General features: G+C 44.2%; 1 protein-coding gene across 3 annotated transcripts in view; it reads right to left on the bottom strand.

Annotated features, from left to right (window-relative positions):
- The window catches only part of LOC139755110 (GTP-binding protein Di-Ras2), a 358,074-nt gene that overhangs the window by 93,216 nt on the left and 244,858 nt on the right, over positions 1-20,000 (bottom strand). For all 3 annotated transcript variants that reach the window (XM_071673245.1, XM_071673247.1, XM_071673246.1), the window contains one exon: positions 10,245-10,814. In XM_071673245.1, coding sequence (XP_071529346.1) covers positions 10,245-10,687 — 443 coding nt within the window. In that variant the 5' untranslated portion in view covers positions 10,688-10,814. The remainder of the gene's footprint in view (positions 1-10,244; positions 10,815-20,000) is intronic.

Raw genomic sequence — 20,000 nt, 5'->3', positions numbered from 1 at the left:
CCGTTGATGCAATGACGACACGTGAATACAAATGCTGTTGAAAAGTGGATACGCCATTGAAAACTCTCGTTATTCAGAGAGCCTGGAGCGAGAGGGAGAAATGCTTCGAGAAGAGTCGTAAAGAAAGAGCAAGGGACGGAGGAAAGTGTGTGTGTGTGTGTGTGAGAGAGAGAGAGAGAGAGAGAGAGAGAGAGAGAGAGAGAGAGAGAGAGAGAGAGAGAGAGAGAGAGTGCAATATGATAAACAGGGAGACCTATTTCGCTGCTTGCAGTGAAGCAGAACCTGTCGTCTAGGTGTTTGCCTTTGCTGTTTCCACTGCGGTGAGGGACAGTCCCCTCCCCCCCCCATGTTGCTTGGCTGAATGAGGAGGAGGAAGAGGAAGAGGAGGAGCAGGAGGAGGTGCTTCGTCACTCACGCAGGGAGAGTGCAGCTGTTCTAATGGGGAGGGGAGTGTAGGATAGTGAGGGGAGAGGGAGGGGGAGGAAGGAGCGAACGTACTATGACAGGAAAGAAATGATGGGTGCGAGATGAAGGGATGTGACCTTTCCCCTCCCCTCCCCTTACTTCCATGATGGACAAAGAGAGGTCGCTGTTGTTCTGTTTGATGCCGAGAAAACCCAGTGAGGGGAAGAGGACCCCCCCACCCGCTCCCCCACTAGGTGAAGAGGACCTCCCACTACCCCAGGGAATGTCAAAAAAAAAGGGGAGCTGCATTAAAAGGTCGGACGTCGGTATTTCTAACGATGCCCGAGCCGGGGTGAAGGGTAGAGATAGAGAGAGAGAGAGAGAGAGAGAGAGAGAGAGAGAGAGAGAGAGAGAGAGAGAGAGAGAGAGGCCGGGGAAACATTTGTTAATAAAGATTCCATAGATTTTGTCGCAGTGCTGGAAACGAGAGGAGGACGAAAACAAAGAAGTCCGCAGGAAGGATAGCGATCAAAGCACCGATGCTCCGACCCTTCTCCTCCGCTTCGAACTCCGCTTCGAACTTCGAACTGTGTGTGTGTGTGTGTGTGTGTGTGTGTGTGTGTGTGTGTGTATACCACCTCTCCTGAAGTGGCAGACGGCGCCACCCACCTGTGGGTTACGTTAACTGTTGTCGTTGCTGGGTAGCGGAGTCTCAACATCGTTTTCTTTTTCTTTTCCGATCTTCAGCGGGAGCAAAGAACGTCAGGGTCCTCGAAGCGTCTTGCTGTCCACACTGAGTCTCATTCAACCAGACTCGGGATGATATCCGGTGCTCGTGGCGGGGGCTTCTCCGGGGAGGATCTGCCTGCGAGCGGGGTCATTAAAAGACAAGTGACGAGAGCAAGTCTTTGAGGAGGAAACGAACCGCGGAGCTTACATGCCATTTTCTGTTCCTTTCATGACCGCGAGAGTCTAGATCCACAAGTTTTCTGTTGGTTATTTTCAGTCTTTCTCGCCACACGTTTTTGCTTTATCGGGTAAAAGTGTGAACTGAATGTCCTATATCGTTTCCACTCCACTCTCGAAATACACGCGAGATTCCGGGCCACACGAACAGGGCCACGCATGAACTCCGAGGGAACCCGGTCCACCGATTAACATACTTACGTCACCGATCTCACTTGTAACACCTCAAGATGTAATTCGTTCCTGTTTTGCTCCCCATACTGTGTTGTGTCATATATGATCAATTCAACTGAAGATGGGCGGTGTTCGTGTGGTGCTCGAACCATCTCGTTTATTTCAAGATTGAGGTGAAAATGAAGACGGGACATTTATTTCACACTTTATCTGATAAGGCAAAATGTGTGGTGGGGAAAGACTGAACAAACAGCAACAACAGAAAGCTAATGACTGTTGAATATGCATTGGTCTTTAACAAACAGTGTATTAAAGAAAATATTCTACCTGCTTACACACACACACACACACACACACACACACACACACACACACACACACACACACACTCACAATCTGTCCTAGATACAGTATCCATCGACACATATTCTATAAACGTATTGTCCACTATCCCAGCATCTGGCTGAGTACCAGAGAGAATTTTGCATGGTGTCCACAACCACTAACAAAGGAGCAATGACTCACATTACCATCCCGATTTGCCGAGCACCGAAGGCTATAGGGTGCGGTGCACCTCACTATCAGCGTTCTGGAAACATCGACGACTTTCTTTTGTTCTACTGTGTCATTTTGGCTGGAGCAAGTGCCATCTCTTCTGTCGTTGACCTGTGTTAAGTGTTGATGACAAAGTAACGTGTGGTAATGGGAGGCCAGTATGTACAGGCTGAACAAAGAAAGTCGTAGAGCGCTGCACTACCGATGAACTGTTCATCTTGAAGCACCTCCAGAAGGCAGTGAGTGAGCTTGAAGGTTTCCGTGGACAACAATTTCAGCAATTTTTGACAACAAGACCGAGGTTGTAGTTGAAAAAAAGGAAAAGAAAGCATTGTCTGTAGACACAGAGGGTTTTGACCATGGGGCTTAGTACGAGTTCAAGAGGGTAGAAGTAGGTCCCTCAAAAGCAGAGTCTACAGCCAAACCAACACCTCGGATTCATATGGTCTTGAGTACCTTTGCTCCTGCATAAAAATCTGACGCAGATGACACAGAGGAATGGAGGAGGAACCAACGTATCTCCTGCGTGCCGTAGAGGGGGAGCGAAGGAGGCTGGACACCCTCCCTCACACCCCTGGATCATCATCATCCAAAATCAGGAACAGAATCTAGCGAGGATTCTTTTTTAGCCTCGAAGATTCGGTTCGTCTCTTTCATGAAGCAAACTCGCAAAGGCAATACTTTTACTGGGCAGCAACGCCTCTCCTATGAAAAGCCGACCTACCCTCGGCGGGAAGTGACACGAGCAGGAGCTCGTACTGAGCGCCTCTCCCGCCGTTAGCGAGAGCATTAGGTAATGCATTACCAAACCCGAACCTGTTTCCGCGGTATGACGCTGGGTCCGACCATCTCCATGATTTAGAGAGCGCGTTTCACGGGGGCTTTGTGGCGCCGCCTTGTGTGTTTGTCGGGGAGGAATTCAAATCACGCAGCGCACCTCAAGATTCGTACGGTGGACGTGAGGTGCCCTCCAGTCGAAGTAAGAGGAAGCACAGACGAGGGAACGTGATCCATTTAACAATCGGAGGTTAACACGATTTTAACACAGATTCGAACCAGGAGGGTGCACGTTCATATGCACTATATTCGTATATATATATATATATATATATATATATATATATATATATATATATATATAAGAAAAAGAATCCCAAAGCATCCTCCACAAACCATTCTTCCACTCCACACTAAACTACGCCTCACTGTGCTCCAGAAGTTGAGGGAATTTTTCACAGTTCAGTAACAGTTGCTCAAAAAATATCCACTGACGTTAGTCATACGGCTCCTTGTGGTCGAAATACCTAACATGTTTTTGAACATATCTGAAAGATTTCAGATCGTAAACACGAAGCAGGGGATAGCGATGCTGTTTTCCTGTCGGGCCGGGTAGCGACAGGAATGGATGAATTCAAGCAAGTATGAATATGTACATGTGTATGTATGTAATGTCTGTGTATTTATATGTTGATATGTATATGTGCGTATGTAGGCATTATGTATGTTATTTTATTTTCTTTTTTTTTCGCGCTCCCGCTGGCACGGAACAACGATATATAATAAAAAATAATATAAATATTAATATAATAATATAAATTATAAATTTATCTACCCACTTTCCATTTTACCAACCTTCCTCAGATGCTTGATTAATTTCACAAACCGTTAAAACATGTAATACACTCGCCTCCGATTATCTAGTATTCTTGGCCCTTCCTTAACATTCTGCAAGTTTCAAAGGCCCCGTATGAAAAGAATCTTTACTAATACACAACTTTGGTGCCTCATTTCTCAGCGCTCCCAGGATGCTTTAAACACAGAATCTTTCCTCCTCCTCTTTCTCCTCCCTCTACCCAAAATCTCAAAAACCAGTCTTCGGATTTAATCCCATTTTTTTTCACCTTTCTCTCCATCTTTAATACTCATATAACCCAAAACCAACTTGTCACACACTTTTCAAATCCACCTTCTGCGCATTTTATAATGTATATGAGTGGATGGGCCATTCTTTGTTTTCCGGCGCTACCTCGCTGGCACGGGAAACAACGATTATATATATATATATATATATATATATATATATATATATATATATATATATATATATATATATATGTATAAAGAAGGGCTTTTGATCTTACGCCTTTTACTTGCTCTGACATTTTACGCTTAAACCTTCCCTTCAGATGTTCTTGAGGTTAATATTTCACAAAATCTCGTTTGAAAACATTGTGAATATTTTTCATTCTCGTTGCCTCGTCGTTTAATCTATAAGTAATTCTTACGAACGCCAGCTTTCCTTCGTAACATTTATGTCAACGTTTTCTAAAACTCTCGGCTCCCGTAATGAAGAGAGAAGTCCTTAATACGTAAGATACACAGAGAGCTATGTAGGTGAAGCCTCATATTGACTCAGCGCTCCCAGGGATGCTGTTAAACAACAGAATTCTTTCCCCGTCCTCCGCTACTTTCTACCTCCCTCTCACTCCTAAAGAATCGGGTCAACAGAATCCTAAGGTCTTCGGATTTAATCCCATTTTTGCGTTCATCCTTTCTCTCATCTTTCTAGATACTCATTATTGTAACTCCCAATGGTAATGGCCAAGACTTGAGTCACACCTTTTCTAAGATGCTTCAACTGTTCATGTTTTCGTTCATCTTCATTAAATGTTATGTGTCCATATACTCTACAACACCCTGGATGATCACGTACGTGTTCGTCTGGGGGTGGAAACGAAGCAGTGTTGTTTCATACAACATGTATCCTGCTTCTTGCTCGAGCCACAATCTCAAATGGTTGAGGTTCCAGTAATATTGCTGCTTTCTAAATGAATACGCTGGACTCTTGATGGTTCTGTCAGTTGTACTGATGTATAATTAGTTCTGGGGGAATGAGGTGGTTCGTTCGTATCCTTAATTATTTGAAGCCTTAGCTCAAACAAGCTAACGCTACCAGAGCCGACTCAGTGAAGCACGCTCGAGGATAATTTCATGTGGTAATTGTTGACAAAGACTTGGAAATTTGGCCTCTTGCCCGACTCCCATCTACAAAGACTTTTAAGGTACTTTTACTATCCTCAGTCGGGTAACCTCGTCGAAGACCATCAGGTCTTCCTTTCCTATTCTCTCTCTCTCTCTCTCTCTCTCTCTCTCTCTCTCTCTCTCTCTCTCTCTCTCTCTCTCTCTCTCTCTCTCTCGTACACATCTCAATACCACGTTGTGCACAGACCATATACCGCCAACGAACCCGATATATCTACTCCGCCATGCGTGAGGTCACTGGGTTAGCTCAGCACCTGCTCGTCTTGACCTCACTGAGGTCCTTCATTTCCGGAGAAGTCACCTCATCCTTGACGTCACTAGAATACCTGATGTTGCCGAACTTGTTTCAAGTCTCTATGTCTTATGACTTCCTCCACCTCACCCTCAGCTCCCGTCCACTAAGACATCATTCGTATCAACTCGGCCTCTGCATTTGCTTGAGGGCTTCGTTGGCACATCTGCCTAAGAACAACTGGAGTCCTATGGCTCTCTTAAGTACAGTCCTGTGGCTCTCTAAGTATAGTCCTGTGGCTCTCTAAGTACAATCCGGTGGCTATCTAAGTACAGTCCGGTGGCTCTCTAAGTACAGTCCGGTGGCTCTCTAAGTACAATCCGGTGGCTATCTAAGTACAGTCCGGTGGCTCTCTAAGTACAGTCCGGTGGCTCTCTAAGTACAGTCCGGTGGCTCTCTAAGTACAGTGCTCAGAAAGCCTTCTGCTTCGCTATCCCTTTCGTCTCCTGCTTTTAAGCGGACTGCTTTTCTTTTTAAGCAGTGTTATAGCCAGACCACCTCGCTTGGCCCTTGAGGTCTGTGTATCTACGAAACTCCAGACCGAAAAAGAGAATAATATATATAATGATATATGTTTCCTACAGCTACTCTGAAATCCTGGAGACCAACACCTCTCATCACTGCCAGACTTTCATGTATACGGTTACTGTATTTACTGTATCGTCACCAATACTACCACTGTGTATCCTTCCTTGAAACTGTAACGTCTCGAACGAAACTTTTCACAAATCCCCCCCCCCACCCCGACCTGTGATCTGTCATAGATACCCCTGGTTTCAGTTTTCCTCGAAAATAAAAAGAAATAGATTGTGTAGTGATCAAGGGTCGTCGTACCGTCGTGCTCAAGGATCGTAACATCGTGCTCAAGGGTCGTACCGTCGTGCTCAAGGATCGTAACATCGTGCTCAAGGGTCGTACCGTCGTGCTCAAGGATCGTAACATCGTGCTCAAGGGTCGTACCGTCGTGCTCAAGGTCGTCGTACCGTCGTGCTCAAGGATCGTAACATCGTGCTCAAGGGTCGTACCGTCGTGCTCAAGGATCGTAACATCGTGCTCAAGGGTCGTCGTACGTCGTGATCAAGGGTCGTCGTACCGTCGTGCTCAAGGATCGTAACATCGTGCTCAAGGGTCGTACCGTCGTACTCAAGGGTCGTACCGTCGTGCTCAAGGATCGTAACATCGTGCTCAAGGGTCGTACCGTCGTGCTCAAGGATCGTAACATCGTGCTCAAGGGTCGTCGTACCGTCGTGCTCAAGGTCGTCGTACCGTCGTGATCAAGGTCGTCGTACCGTCGTGCTCAAGGATCGTAACATCGTGCTCAAGGGTCGTACCGTCGTGCTCAAGGTCGTCGTACCGTCGTGCTCAAGGATCGTAACATCGTGCTCAAGGGTCGTACCGTCGTACTCAAGGGTCGTACCGTCGTGCTCAAGGATCGTAACATCGTGCTCAAGGGTCGTACCGTCGTGCTCAAGGATCGTAACATCGTGCTCAAGGGTCGTACCGTCGTACTCAAGGGTCGTACCGTCGTACTCAAGGGTCGTACCGTCGTGCTCAAGGATCGTAACATCGTGCTCAAGGGTCGTCGTACCGTCGTGCTCAAGGTCGTCGTACCGTCGTGCTCAAGGGTCGTACCGTCGTACTCAAGGGTCGTACCGTCGTACTCAAGGGTCGTACCGTCGTGCTCAAGGATCGTAACATCGTGCTCAAGGGTCGTACCGTCGTGCTCAAGGTCGTCGTACCGTCGTGCTCAAGGATCGTAACATCGTGCTCAAGGGTCGTACCGTCGTACTCAAGGGTCGTACCGTCGTGATCAAGGCTCGTACCGTCGTGATCAAGGGTCGTCGTACGTCGTGATCAAGGGTCGTCGTACGTCGTGATCAAGGGTCGTCGTACCGTCGTGCTCAAGGGTCGTACCGTCGTACTCAAGGGTCGTACCGTCGTGCTCAAGGATCGTAACATCGTGCTCAAGGGTCGTACCGTCGTGATCAAGGGTCGTCGTACCGTCGTGCTCAAGGATCGTAACATCGTGCTCAAGGGTCGTACCGTCGTGATCAAGGTCGTCGTACCGTCGTGATCAAGGTCGTCGTACCGTCGTGCTCAAGGATCGTAACATCGTGCTCAAGGGTCGTACCGTCGTGCTCAAGGGTCGTACCGTCGTGCTCAAGGATCGTAACATCGTGCTCAAGGGTCGTACCGTCGTGATCAAGGGTCGTCGTACCGCCGTGCTCAAGGGTCGTACCGTCGTGCTCAAGGATCGTAACATCGTGCTCAAGGGTCGTACCGTCGTACTCAAGGGTCGTACCGTCGTGATCAAGGGTCGTCGTACCGTCGTCATCAAGGGTCGTCGTACCGTCGTCCTCAAGGGTCGTCGTACCGTCGTGCTCAAGGGTCGTACCGTCGTGCTCAAGGTCGTCGTACCGTCGTCCTCAAGGGTCGTCGTACCGTCGTGCTCAAGGATCGTAACATCGTGCTCAAGGGTCGTACCGTCGTGCTCAAGGATCGTAACATCGTGCTCAAGGGTCGTACCGTCGTACTCAAGGGTCGTACCGTCGTGATCAAGGGTCGTCGTACCGTCGTGCTCAAGGGTCGTACCGTCGTACTCAAGGGTCGTACCGTCGTGCTCAAGGTCGTCGTACCGTCGTCCTCAAGGGTCGTCGTACCGTCGTGATCAAGGGTCGTCGTACCGTCGTGCTCAAGGTCGTCGTACCGTCGTGATCAAGGCTCGTACCGTCGTGATCAAGGCTCGTACCGTCGTGATCAAGGCTCGTACCGTCGTGATCAAGGCTCGTACCGTCGTCCTCAAGGGTCGTCGTACCGTCGTGCTCAAGGATCGTAACATCGTGCTCAAGGGTCGTACCGTCGTGCTCAAGGATCGTAACATCGTGCTCAAGGGTCGTACCGTCGTGCTCAAGGATCGTAACATCGTGCTCAAGGGTCGTACCGTCGTGATCAAGGGTCGTCGTACGTCGTGATCAAGGGTCGTCGTACCGTCGTGCTCAAGGATCGTAACATCGTGCTCAAGGGTCGTCGTACGTCGTGATCAAGGGTCGTCGTACCGTCGTGCTCAAGGATCGTAACATCGTGCTCAAGGGTCGTACCGTCGTGCTCAAGGTCGTCGTACCGTCGTGCTCAAGGTCGTCGTACCGTCGTCCTCAAGGGTCGTCGTACCGTCGTGCTCAAGGATCGTAACATCGTGCTCAAGGGTCGTCGTACCGTCGTCCTCAAGGGTCGTCGTACCGTCGTCCTCAAGGGTCGTCGTACCGTCGTCCTCAAGGGTCGTCGTACCGTCGTGCTCAAGGATCGTAACATCGTGCTCAAGGGTCGTACCGTCGTGCTCAAGGGTCGTACCGTCGTGCTCAAGGATCGTAACATCGTGCTCAAGGGTCGTACCGTCGTGCTCAAGGGTCGTACCGTCGTACTCAAGGGTCGTACCGTCGTGCTCAAGGATCGTAACATCGTGCTCAAGGGTCGTACCGTCGTGCTCAAGGATCGTAACATCGTGCTCAAGGGTCGTACCGTCGTGCTCAAGGGTCGTACCGTCGTGCTCAAGGATCGTAACATCGTGCTCAAGGGTCGTCGTACCGTCGTGCTCAAGGATCGTAACATCGTGCTCAAGGGTCGTACCGTCGTGCTCAAGGTCGTCGTACCGTCGTGCTCAAGGATCGTAACATCGTGCTCAAGGGTCGTACCGTCGTACTCAAGGGTCGTACCGTCGTACTCAAGGGTCGTACCGTCGTGCTCAAGGATCGTAACATCGTGCTCAAGGGTCGTACCGTCGTGCTCAAGGTCGTCGTACCGTCGTGCTCAAGGATCGTAACATCGTGCTCAAGGGTCGTACCGTCGTGCTCAAGGATCGTAACATCGTGCTCAAGGGTCGTACCGTCGTACTCAAGGGTCGTACCGTCGTGCTCAAGGATCGTAACATCGTGCTCAAGGGTCGTCGTACCGTCGTGATCAAGGGTCGTCGTACCGTCGTGATCAAGGGTCGTCGTACCGTCGTCCTCAAGGGCCGTCGTACCGTCGTGATCAAGGGTCGTCGTACCGTCGTGCTCAAGGATCGTAACATCGTGCTCAAGGGTCGTACCGTCGTACTCAAGGGTCGTACCGCCGAGCTCAAGGGTCGTCGTACCGTCGTGATCAAGGGTCGTCGTACGGTCGTGATCAAGGGTCGTCGTACCGTCGTGCTGGGCGTGAAACTGAATCCCCCTCTTGAGATGGAAGCTCGAGGCCTCTGGAGGTTGAGGACCGTCAGGCCGAGACATCCGGTGTTCGGAAAGGTAAATAATTCCCTGCCAGCCTCCGCTGCATACCTACGAGTGGCGGTCGCTGACCACCGCCTCCCTACCCCTGTTGCTGACACTAGTATCCCCGATCTACTCTCCTTACATCATACAGAAAACCATCTCTACTGTACCAGCAACTAACTTTTTTCCAGTCTGTCTCCCTTCTTTTCGAAACTTATCTTACTTATACTTTTTATTCATAAATGCCTCATGACCCTTAGCTAATTGACAGGGGACTGGAAGTGTTCCATGACCCGTTTTCCACGAATCCCTGCAGCTCTGAGGCTCAGCTACTTCCAGTACAGTCCACCATAGACTCTGAAGTGAGACGTTCTTTCACTCGATTATGCTTCTGATGATACAACCTCGCTAAAGGCAACTTATTACTCGCTGCGTAACCTCATCTTCCAAAAAAAAAGGGACCAAAGAATGGTCGAGAACCATGAAGAAGACAAGGGCCAGTATGTCATACTACAGGCAACAAACTCCCTCACTCCAAAACCAAAACAATGGAAGTCACGCCTCACCTAAATCTCTGCAGCTCCCTGTAAATCCACTCAGTGACGTCCTCCTTGAAGACCTGACGTTCTACCTCCAGGTCCATCTTGTTGCCGGCGATGACGATGGGGATCTCCTCGAAGTCTGTGCGTTGCTCCTTGATCTCCTCGATGCACTGGCGGACGGTATCGAAAGACTGGCTCTGGCTGATGGAGTACACGATGAGGAATGCGTGGGCGTTGGCGACGGAGAGCCTCCGCATTGCCGGGAACTGGAAGTCCCCAGCGGTGTCCAGGATGTCCACCTTGAGCGTGATGCGTCCGATCTCGTAGTCGCGGTTGTAGAGGTCCTCCACCGTGCTCTTGTACTTGTCGGAGTATTTGTTGTAGAGGAAGCGGCTGATGATGGAGCTCTTGCCGACGCCAGCCCCGCCCAAGAGCACAAGACGGATGCGGTGTTCACCGTCGCTCATCCTGAAAGCCTCGTGATCAGCCACTGTTGGCTCGTGTTGTTTCCCACCTTTCCTTCTTTTGTCTCTTGTTTGCTTTTTTTTCAGATCGTCGTTGCCCCCCACCACTCGGGGTGCTTCATGCGGGAATCTGCGGAGGGAGAAATATTGATGAATATCAAAAGACAAAAGAGACAACTATGATAAGGCTCGTCATGAGTCAGGTGAGGAGAGAAATTCTAAAGCTTCCTATGTACGACTGAGTCCAGTGGTCTTCAAATCATCAATTCACCTTAAGGATTTTAAACCTAATCCGGCACTTCTATCTATCTATCTATTTATCTATCTATCTATCTATCCACGGGGAAAATGAAACACGATATATAGACCATCACTAATATCAAGATTATAATTCTTTGTGTATTTAATGATAAAAGATTCAATGATATTTCTCGTGGTACTCGTGGTCTATACAAATTGGATAACTTTATTGTTGATAAAATTTGTAAACAATTCACCTTCTTGTCCTCATAATAAGTTTATGATACGCTCGTTGTCTGTCTTGGACAATCGCATGTTTACCAAATGGCGTCGTAGCTACGTCTCTTCCCTGTATATCTACTGACATATTTCTCTCTTGTGTTTCCCCTGATGATGTGATTATTACACGAAAGTGCACTTGGGAACTTATCGTGTTTCATTTTTCCCGTGGACTCATATTAATATACTTGATCATGCGCAAATTTGTGATCCTTTCCAATATATATATATATATATATATATATATATATATATATATATATATATATATATATATATATATATATATATATATATATATTACTTTACTTTCGCTTTGCTTTTATTCCTGCACTTTATTACTTGCCTCATTTCACGAAGGCGCCTCCCGTATACTTTTCCTCACATAGAAAAGACACCAAATGCAAACATGTAGGGAGGTAAACACAGGAAAACTATAAAGACAAGTAATGGAGGTTTCCAATCCCTCGAAAGACAGTTTGAATATCCAGTTTCCTCAAGCAGTCAGTTTACATGAACAAGTTACAAGAACAAAAAATATATATTCTGTCTGTTTGTACTTAGCCAATAAAAGTTTTTGAAAAAATAGGTAAAATTAGATAATTATCTTGTGATCTTGATTGGGGAAACCCGTTTCTCTACTGTTAATCCGAATATACAGGGATTTAAGAACAGGAAAAGCAGAATAAACTGAAAGAAGGAGATTTGCAAATAGACTTTCTGGGAAGCCGCTCAGAACTAACTGTATGAATAGAAAATACAGATAGATACACTGGGATAAAAGATGTTGGTACTTTGAGAGTGTTGAACGAAAGAAAGAAAAAATTTGAAAATTCAAACCGCATCAGAAGACTGGGTCCCTTCGAAGCTGTTTGTGATGGCGGAAGGTCTCAGAAAGTCTAGAAATACGACACTAGGAGCAATCACAGACATACTGACGAAGGATGAGAAGAAGCAGAGGATAAACAAATGGTGGAGGATAACCTAGAGTATCGTAAATACTATGATAAAGATATACTGAAAAAAAATTTCTAAATTATTCTTGTACGTTACTTGTCATAACGTTTCAAACTAAACTAGATCAAAGCCGACAGGAACCGGATATCTACTGTCGTGACCTATATAGTTTTCGCAAATTGCCTATCCTCAACTGCATATTAACTACCCATCATTTCTGGGCGGCCAACCCAAACTCGCTTTCCGCATCACCCCTTCACATCAAGCAGTTATCTGGCGTACTTAAAAGGAGAAAGATTCGAATGCGTCTGAGAAAACTTCCTTTTCCACAAAACAGACACCGGGACTATATGAGATCATAACTCTATTCCCGTAAGGCGAAGGGAACCTCTATCATAAGACCTTGGATCCAGCGTAGTGGAATCAGCTGCCCTGCTTGATGAAACCAATATATCGGAAGTGAGTCGCCCGGTCCTCCTCCACACTGTTCCAGTATGGCTTCCACACTGTCCTCTGCCTTCCAGCGAGCGTACATTAGTCAGTATCGACCCGCGGGACACAGTCCACATTTCAAAAGTCATCTCTCGACCTTGACCGAAGGGAATCGAAGACCAGATAGAAGGGAATGAACAGACAAAGCCTTCTATCTGTTGTTTTTATACGTTTCGGCCGAGGAGAGGAGGAGGAGGAGGAGGTAGAAGAATGGGCCAAATGTCTCATCATCCCATTTGTGCAAATGAGACACAAGATACGATGTAATGAGCCTTCCTCTGGGAGGACGTACTGTGTCTCTACGATCTGCTTCCCTCCGCTGTACCCATCAAACTGGAGGATGGTGATGTGATGCGTCACAATGCCGGAAAACTAAAAATGATTCGACTGACAACTCAGGACAAATGGAGGACAGGAATAAACTCTCTGGAAAAGTGGTCTTACAAAGACCTGGGCTTATCTCACTCTCAAGACATTCATTTTCTTTCACTTAACGACTGTCGACTGTTAAGTTGACACGAAATCAGAAAAATGGAAAAACGAATGCATGTATATATTCTTTTTTCTTGTCATACTATTCGCCATTCCCGCGCTAGCGTTAAGAACAGAGGACTGAGCCTTTGAGGGAGTATCCTCACTCGGCCCCCTTCTCTGTTCCTTCTTTTGGATAATTAGAAAAAAAAAAAACAGAGGGGAGGATTTCCAGCCTCCCCTTTTAGTCGCCTTCTACGACACACAGGGAATACGTGGGAAGTATTCTTTCTTCCCTATCCCCAGGGATATATATATATATATATATATATATATATATATATATATATATATATATATATATATATATATATATAAAGAGAGAGATAGAGAGAGAATTATCAATTTTCGCACTTTTTTCCAAAAATTAGTAAAATGCTTCAGAAATATCGTTTATGGAAGAGAAGAAAAAAAAACATTTATAGGAAAATGGGGTACGACATCCAGTTTCTGCAATTCCTCCCTCCCGCCTGCAACCTTCAATCAACTCGACAAAAAAAAAAGAAAAAAAAATGGGAAAGGGATTTGGAGTTAGAAGCAACTACCTCCCATGGAACATATGGCAACGCCGAGCCTCCAGCCAACCTGGCCTGAAGAAAAATATTGCCAGCGACGATTTTCAGACGGCAGTCAATAATTATAGTCGCCATTTTTTCCTCTCGATTGAAACAAAAGAAACTGAATATTAGTTATCGTAATGAAAGAAAACGTATGCACAGAACCCTCCTTCCTTTGTGCATTATCTAAGTTAAATTATATATATATATATATATATATATATATATATATATATATATATATATATATATATATATATATATATATATATATAAAGCTGTAAACAACTCAAAATAAACAGGAATGACTGATATATTCAACTAAACAATCTGAAATAAACAGAAATAACTGATATATTCAACTGAATAATCTGAAATTAAATATTTGCTCATATCAAATATATGTGGAAGAGCGAGACATTCCATGTTCAATTTATCGTCCAGGAACACGTTATTGGAACAAAAGAAGGACATTAGCGCAAACTCTCTTATTCTTTCTCAAACGACCTTAGCAAAACTTCCTCGCATTCCTTTCGGCCTAATGGAGATTCAGACATAGTTTGGTCCCTTTTTTTTCTTCGCTTGGGCCATTATAAAGTACTAGCTAGGGTCATTTAAGCCGTCAACATCAAGCTCCATCCACGAACCGAATAACGTATCAAAACCTTTTTATAGGTTTTTTCATTATAATCTGAAGACCACGTACACTCTCAGTATGCATGTGGATCATTTAGGCTGGTTAGTTAGTTGGGTGTTTGGAGTTCAAGTCTATATCAACTACCAGGGTCATTAAGAGCTTCAACATCATCCACCAAGCGAATCACCTTCGCATCTTTTAACACCTTCGCATCTCTTATTATACTAGTATTGTACTGATAAGTCCAGTGTGTGTGTGTGTGTGTGTGTGTGTAATGCGTTAATGAGATGGCATTGATTAGGGCCTCAGTTGCCCGTGCCGTCTCAGCTAACATAAAAAAATATTGGGTCATTAATACACTCCATAGTGTCTATCACAGCCATAGTGTCTATCACATGACACTGTGTCTTCAACAGGAGATTATTTATGATAAGTGAAATTAATTTTACATTCTGGCCACAGCGTCCGCAGGTAAGGGGGGGGGGGCAGAGGCGTAACCCTGGCGGTGGTCAGGACGTGGTGACAAGACGTGACGCAGTCCATCATGAATATAAATAAAGCTAAAAAAAAAATGACCAAAAATTTTTTTTCTTCATCTCAAAAAAAATAATTGCTTCTGGTGTCGTATTTAGAGAAATCAAATTTATCTATATCAAATCAATATTTTTTTTGTACAATAAACTATTCGTAGTTTACATATATGTAACATATGTATTATGTTACCGGACCGCGCCTATAAGCGAAGGCCATCCCGCACTGATCACCTTACCATGCTACCGAGTGGACGCAGCCTCGAAGCTATTACGTTAAGTAGGACAGTTGAGAAGAGGGCATGACTGTTTTAAATATAAACTGATAGGCGTGTTGAAGAGAGACTCTTGAATGTGAATGTGTTGAAAGGGGTCCAGGGGATTATATTAACTTGCACATGTATTCCCTGAAACAGTTGAGCTTCGAGTAAATTGATTCTTTTTAAACATTAATTAATTAGCATACGTTTACCACACGAGTTCCATGGATGGTTGCAAAACCAGCATATTTCTTGTAATTATATGCATGTTAATCTTGCGTCATCTAGATTCTGGTTTTATGACTTTCTAGACGTATGTAGGTAGTGATTGCAAGACCTTACCTATGTAATAGTTGTCCAATTTCAGCATCTGGAAATATTTCTTTAATAAAGGCTCAGAAAAATGGGTTTATTATTACCTATAATCTATCATCATTTTCTGCCAATTATGTGACTTTCCTCCGTGTTTAATCAGTAATTTTTCTTTCCGTACCTAATAATTTACCTGTCTGCATTTGCATGCAATCTGCATAATGCAGAATTTCTTTTCCTCTCTCTCTCTTCTGTCCCTCGCTAATACAACTTGTATGCCAAACATAAACATCGCATTCATGAAACACCGTAAATACAACTTGAACTCCGGCGGCATCCGTTCAAAACATGTATATATATATATATTAGATTCCCCAACAACATTACGTAGATGATATTAGATTCCCCAACATTACGTAGATGATATTAGATTCCCCAACAACATTACGTAAATGATATTAGATTCCCCAACATTACGTAGATGATATTAGATTCCCCAACAACATTACGTAAATGATATTAGATTCCCCAACATTACGTAGATGACATGAAACGGTGGAATGTATCTTGTCTCACGAGATTTATTCTCCCTGGATCTAATTTGACTGAAGACATCTAAGGAATAACTTTCCACTCCTCTTGTGCAAGTTTTGTTGCAAGTTCTTATCCGTTTTCTTTTTATCATCTGTACAGTGGGTATCATCTATCTATTGTAGAAATTGTAGACATATTTGTCATCTACGTCTATGGGTCTATGCTTCCACGTCTTGAGAAACACTGTAGGTGTAACACATTAATAGTAAATATAAGTGACTTACGTGGGGTCCATTATGTGCGTTTCTACACAAACTGGCAAGTGGTTAATAACCCATCTTGTACGTAATCTTTTAACTGTCTTCATCTATCGTCTCTCTATGAACCGTCTACCTTCCGCGCAAAGACAGCTCGAAGGGTTTAAGCTTCGTAGCGCGAGCTCAGCAAAAGGAAAAAGAAAACAAAAAAAACGGCAACCCTCTTGTTCTGTGACTTTGTTATGGTCCGCTGAAAAATCTCTCATCACATCTCATTCGTTTTCCAAGATAAAGCTACTCTTCATAATAAGATCCACATGAATTACTTGGTGCAAAGTATAGTACAGGAGTGTTATAGACTCACGAAAAATACCATGGAATTAAACATCATTATTTTCTACTTGATACAACGTTAGACGTGTGAAGATTTTACTTTGGCTCGAAATGCAATATTTTCAGTCGTTTCTGGTTACACCGTGTGTGGTGAAGGGGAAGGCCATATCAGATCTCGAATTGTGTAATGAAGATGGCAATTTCAGATTTCAGTCGTTGCGCCGAATGCCTCAAATGCCAGACGCCTTAACGAGTGTAGTGAAGATGACAGTTTCAATTCCTAGCCACTCTGGTCACGACCATGCTCTCTGTTCTGGCAATCAACCTTACCTGACAGCATCGCTCTTGTGATTTTCATTTAATAATTTGGCGTCTACGGCTTGCAAATGACATTAGTCTCCTTCTTGCACTCAACTGCATCGTTTTTGCTGTTTTTTTCCCTTATTAATTTGGCGTCTACAGCTTGTAAATTACGTTAGTAATTTCCAGCAAATTATTCGTCCAGATCTCCTAAGGTATGTGAACGGTAGGTACATCCCCGAGTCATCGCTGAGTGGGATAATGCTCAAGGACTTTATTGAAGAAATTGTGGGATTTTGTTATCGTGGTTCCTTTACCATACACCCTTAGCGGGAGGGCAGACCTGCCTCATCTCCCAGCCCTAATTGTGTAGCCCTCTCTCTATCCCTTCGATTCAGAGGATCAAAAATAGAGGGAAATATAATCCCGTTAGTTCTAGGGAAATAATGGTTCCTTAATCATATGGGCAAATGTGTTGTATTTGCCTCGAATCCCGTCAGATTACCGCTATGGACATTGGTCAACCGCTCACACGATTTTCCTAACCATAAATGATAATGTTTTTTGGATGGGGTCTTCTCGTAAACAGATGCTCAAAATCGGGGTTATACAGGAGACTCAAAATCAGGGTTATGCAGGATACAGGAGGAGACTCGTCACATTTTCAATCCTTCGACATTTTGCTGATAAAACTGTAATTTTCCTCTGCCAGTCATTAATGATTGGCCGGTAATCACAGGTAAAAGTATGACTTAATCTATTACAAACGATGATGATCAGCAGTGTCATAATCAATATCATTACTTGTGTAATTATAATTTCTTATATTAGCTGACACTAGCGACTGAACCTTTAATTAAGGCCACCTCATGAACGCCATATATATATATATATATATATATATATATATATATATATATATATATATATATATATATATATATATATATTCTGGTACCATAACATCATCTAGGTATCCTTCCATCGACCAACCTTACAGGATGAACCTGACTGCTTGAGGGCCATTTGCCCTTTAATTAATTTTCTATTTCATTCCTTATCGTTCCAGATAACTAAAACCTTTTTCTCTTACTATATTTTTTTAGAACAAGAACTTTTATACATCTTTCCTTCACAAGTTCCACCAAATATCTATTCTTTCCTGTGTAAAAAAAAAAAAAAAGATTCATTATCTGAAAAAGTACATAGCTCTCTGAGTTGCTCTTCAAAATTCCTCCTAATGATTTTACGTTTGATTTCCAAAATGATATCAGACAAGACTCTGTAGAAAATGCTTAATTGCATCACAGCCGCACTGTGATCTGGAAATGGCAAGAGAACACACACACACACACACACACACACACACACACACACACACAGGCACACATATATACATATATGTAAAGCATCATTGGTTGAATGTTCTCAGTTAATTATCTGTTTGTGTAAGCTTTCTATCTCGATTAACTTTCTTTGTTGTACTGGATACTGGAAGACTCCTCCTCCAAAAGTTCCCATTTTCTTTGCTCACAAGACCACACTAAACACAGATCAAAGCCAGGGTCACAATGCTTCACCTTCCAGTAGCCTTCATGACATGACTGACGAATCATCGTCACTATTAGGTCACTGCTGAGTCATTCATCATTACGTCACTGCTGAATCATTAGCAACTCGAAAACACTCCCCCCCCCCACCACCACACCCCCACCCCCACCACAAGATAATGCAGATACTGCAGTTTTCGAACTCGTCCAAAATTATTTTGTAAGACGAAAGCAATGGTCGAACCTGACGCGAATCAAGCCCAAGACTTTGTTCCAAAGTTTCGTTTCAGGGAATGGCCTACGACCCATGTCAAGACTTCGGGGGGTCTGTGAACACAAGAGAAGATTTATGTACGATCTCTCTCTCTCTCTCTCTCTCTCTCTCTCTCTCTCTCTCTCTCTCTCTCTCTCTCTCTCTCTCTCTCTCTCTCAGCCAGCCCACTCTGAAGGCCAACTATCAATTTATTCACTGAGATATACAGGCAATGAACCATCATTCCAAGCTCAACTTCAAGGCTTCGAATCCACGTCCATCCAGAACCGAACCTACAAAAACAACCTAATGACTTCGTGAATACACAAGAAAACTATTGCTTGAATATTGAAATCAGTTTGGATCACACATAGAATACTAGATATTCCACAATCCCTCAGTCGTTACAATTTCTATCTTATTCAAGTCAATATTTTGAGCTTTGTCTTCTACAGAAAGAATAAACTAAGTTTTGACTAGCCTGTTATTTTCTATGCCTTTTCCTTCCTTTCATTACTTTCAGTTTAAGTGTGATTTTCTCTTTTTAGTACACACACACACACACACACACACACACACACATATATATATATATATATATATATATATATATATATATATATATATATATATATATATACTCCACAAACAATTCATCTGATCCACCTTAAACTATGCCTCACCTGCCTGGTCTCCTACACTATAAAGCAAATATACCAAAGCTGCAGACCACAGGAAACAGTGCACCAAGAACAATCACAGGCTGACTGGCTAACAAGAACACCCAGCTTCAACACCATGACGAAAAAACACAAAAATCTATACACCATACTTACGTGTAGAAATTTTTACGATACATAAATGCTTAAAAAAGAAAAAAAAAAAAAAGCCAAAAATGGCAAAGTTGACGAGTCCAAAACACGAAAATAGTGAACATATTTTCGCTCCGAGTCAGCAGGAAGAGGAGGAGCAACAAATTTCCAATGTGGCTCTAAATGAATTGAAAAAAAAAAAGAAAAGAGAATGCAATTACACTATGAACGTCACCACTGTCATGTTCACCTGGCTGGTCTGGCCAGCAGAGGCCTCCCACCACCAGGGATGACTAGCGAGAGGAACTTTGTAAACACACACACACACACACACACACACACACACACACACACACACACAGACACACACACACACGCTTGCCGCGAGCTGGACACGGAATGAAGCTTCGTAATGACAGAGAATGGGTTCAAATGACATTTGCAGGTGGGTGTAGCATAAGAGAGGCAGGACTGATCCTTTA

The sequence above is a fragment of the Panulirus ornatus genome, chromosome 18 (assembly GCF_036320965.1).
Source record: "Panulirus ornatus isolate Po-2019 chromosome 18, ASM3632096v1, whole genome shotgun sequence".
Classification (NCBI taxonomy): domain Eukaryota; kingdom Metazoa; phylum Arthropoda; class Malacostraca; order Decapoda; family Palinuridae; genus Panulirus; species Panulirus ornatus.
This window is presented reverse-complemented; position numbering and strand designations above follow the sequence as displayed.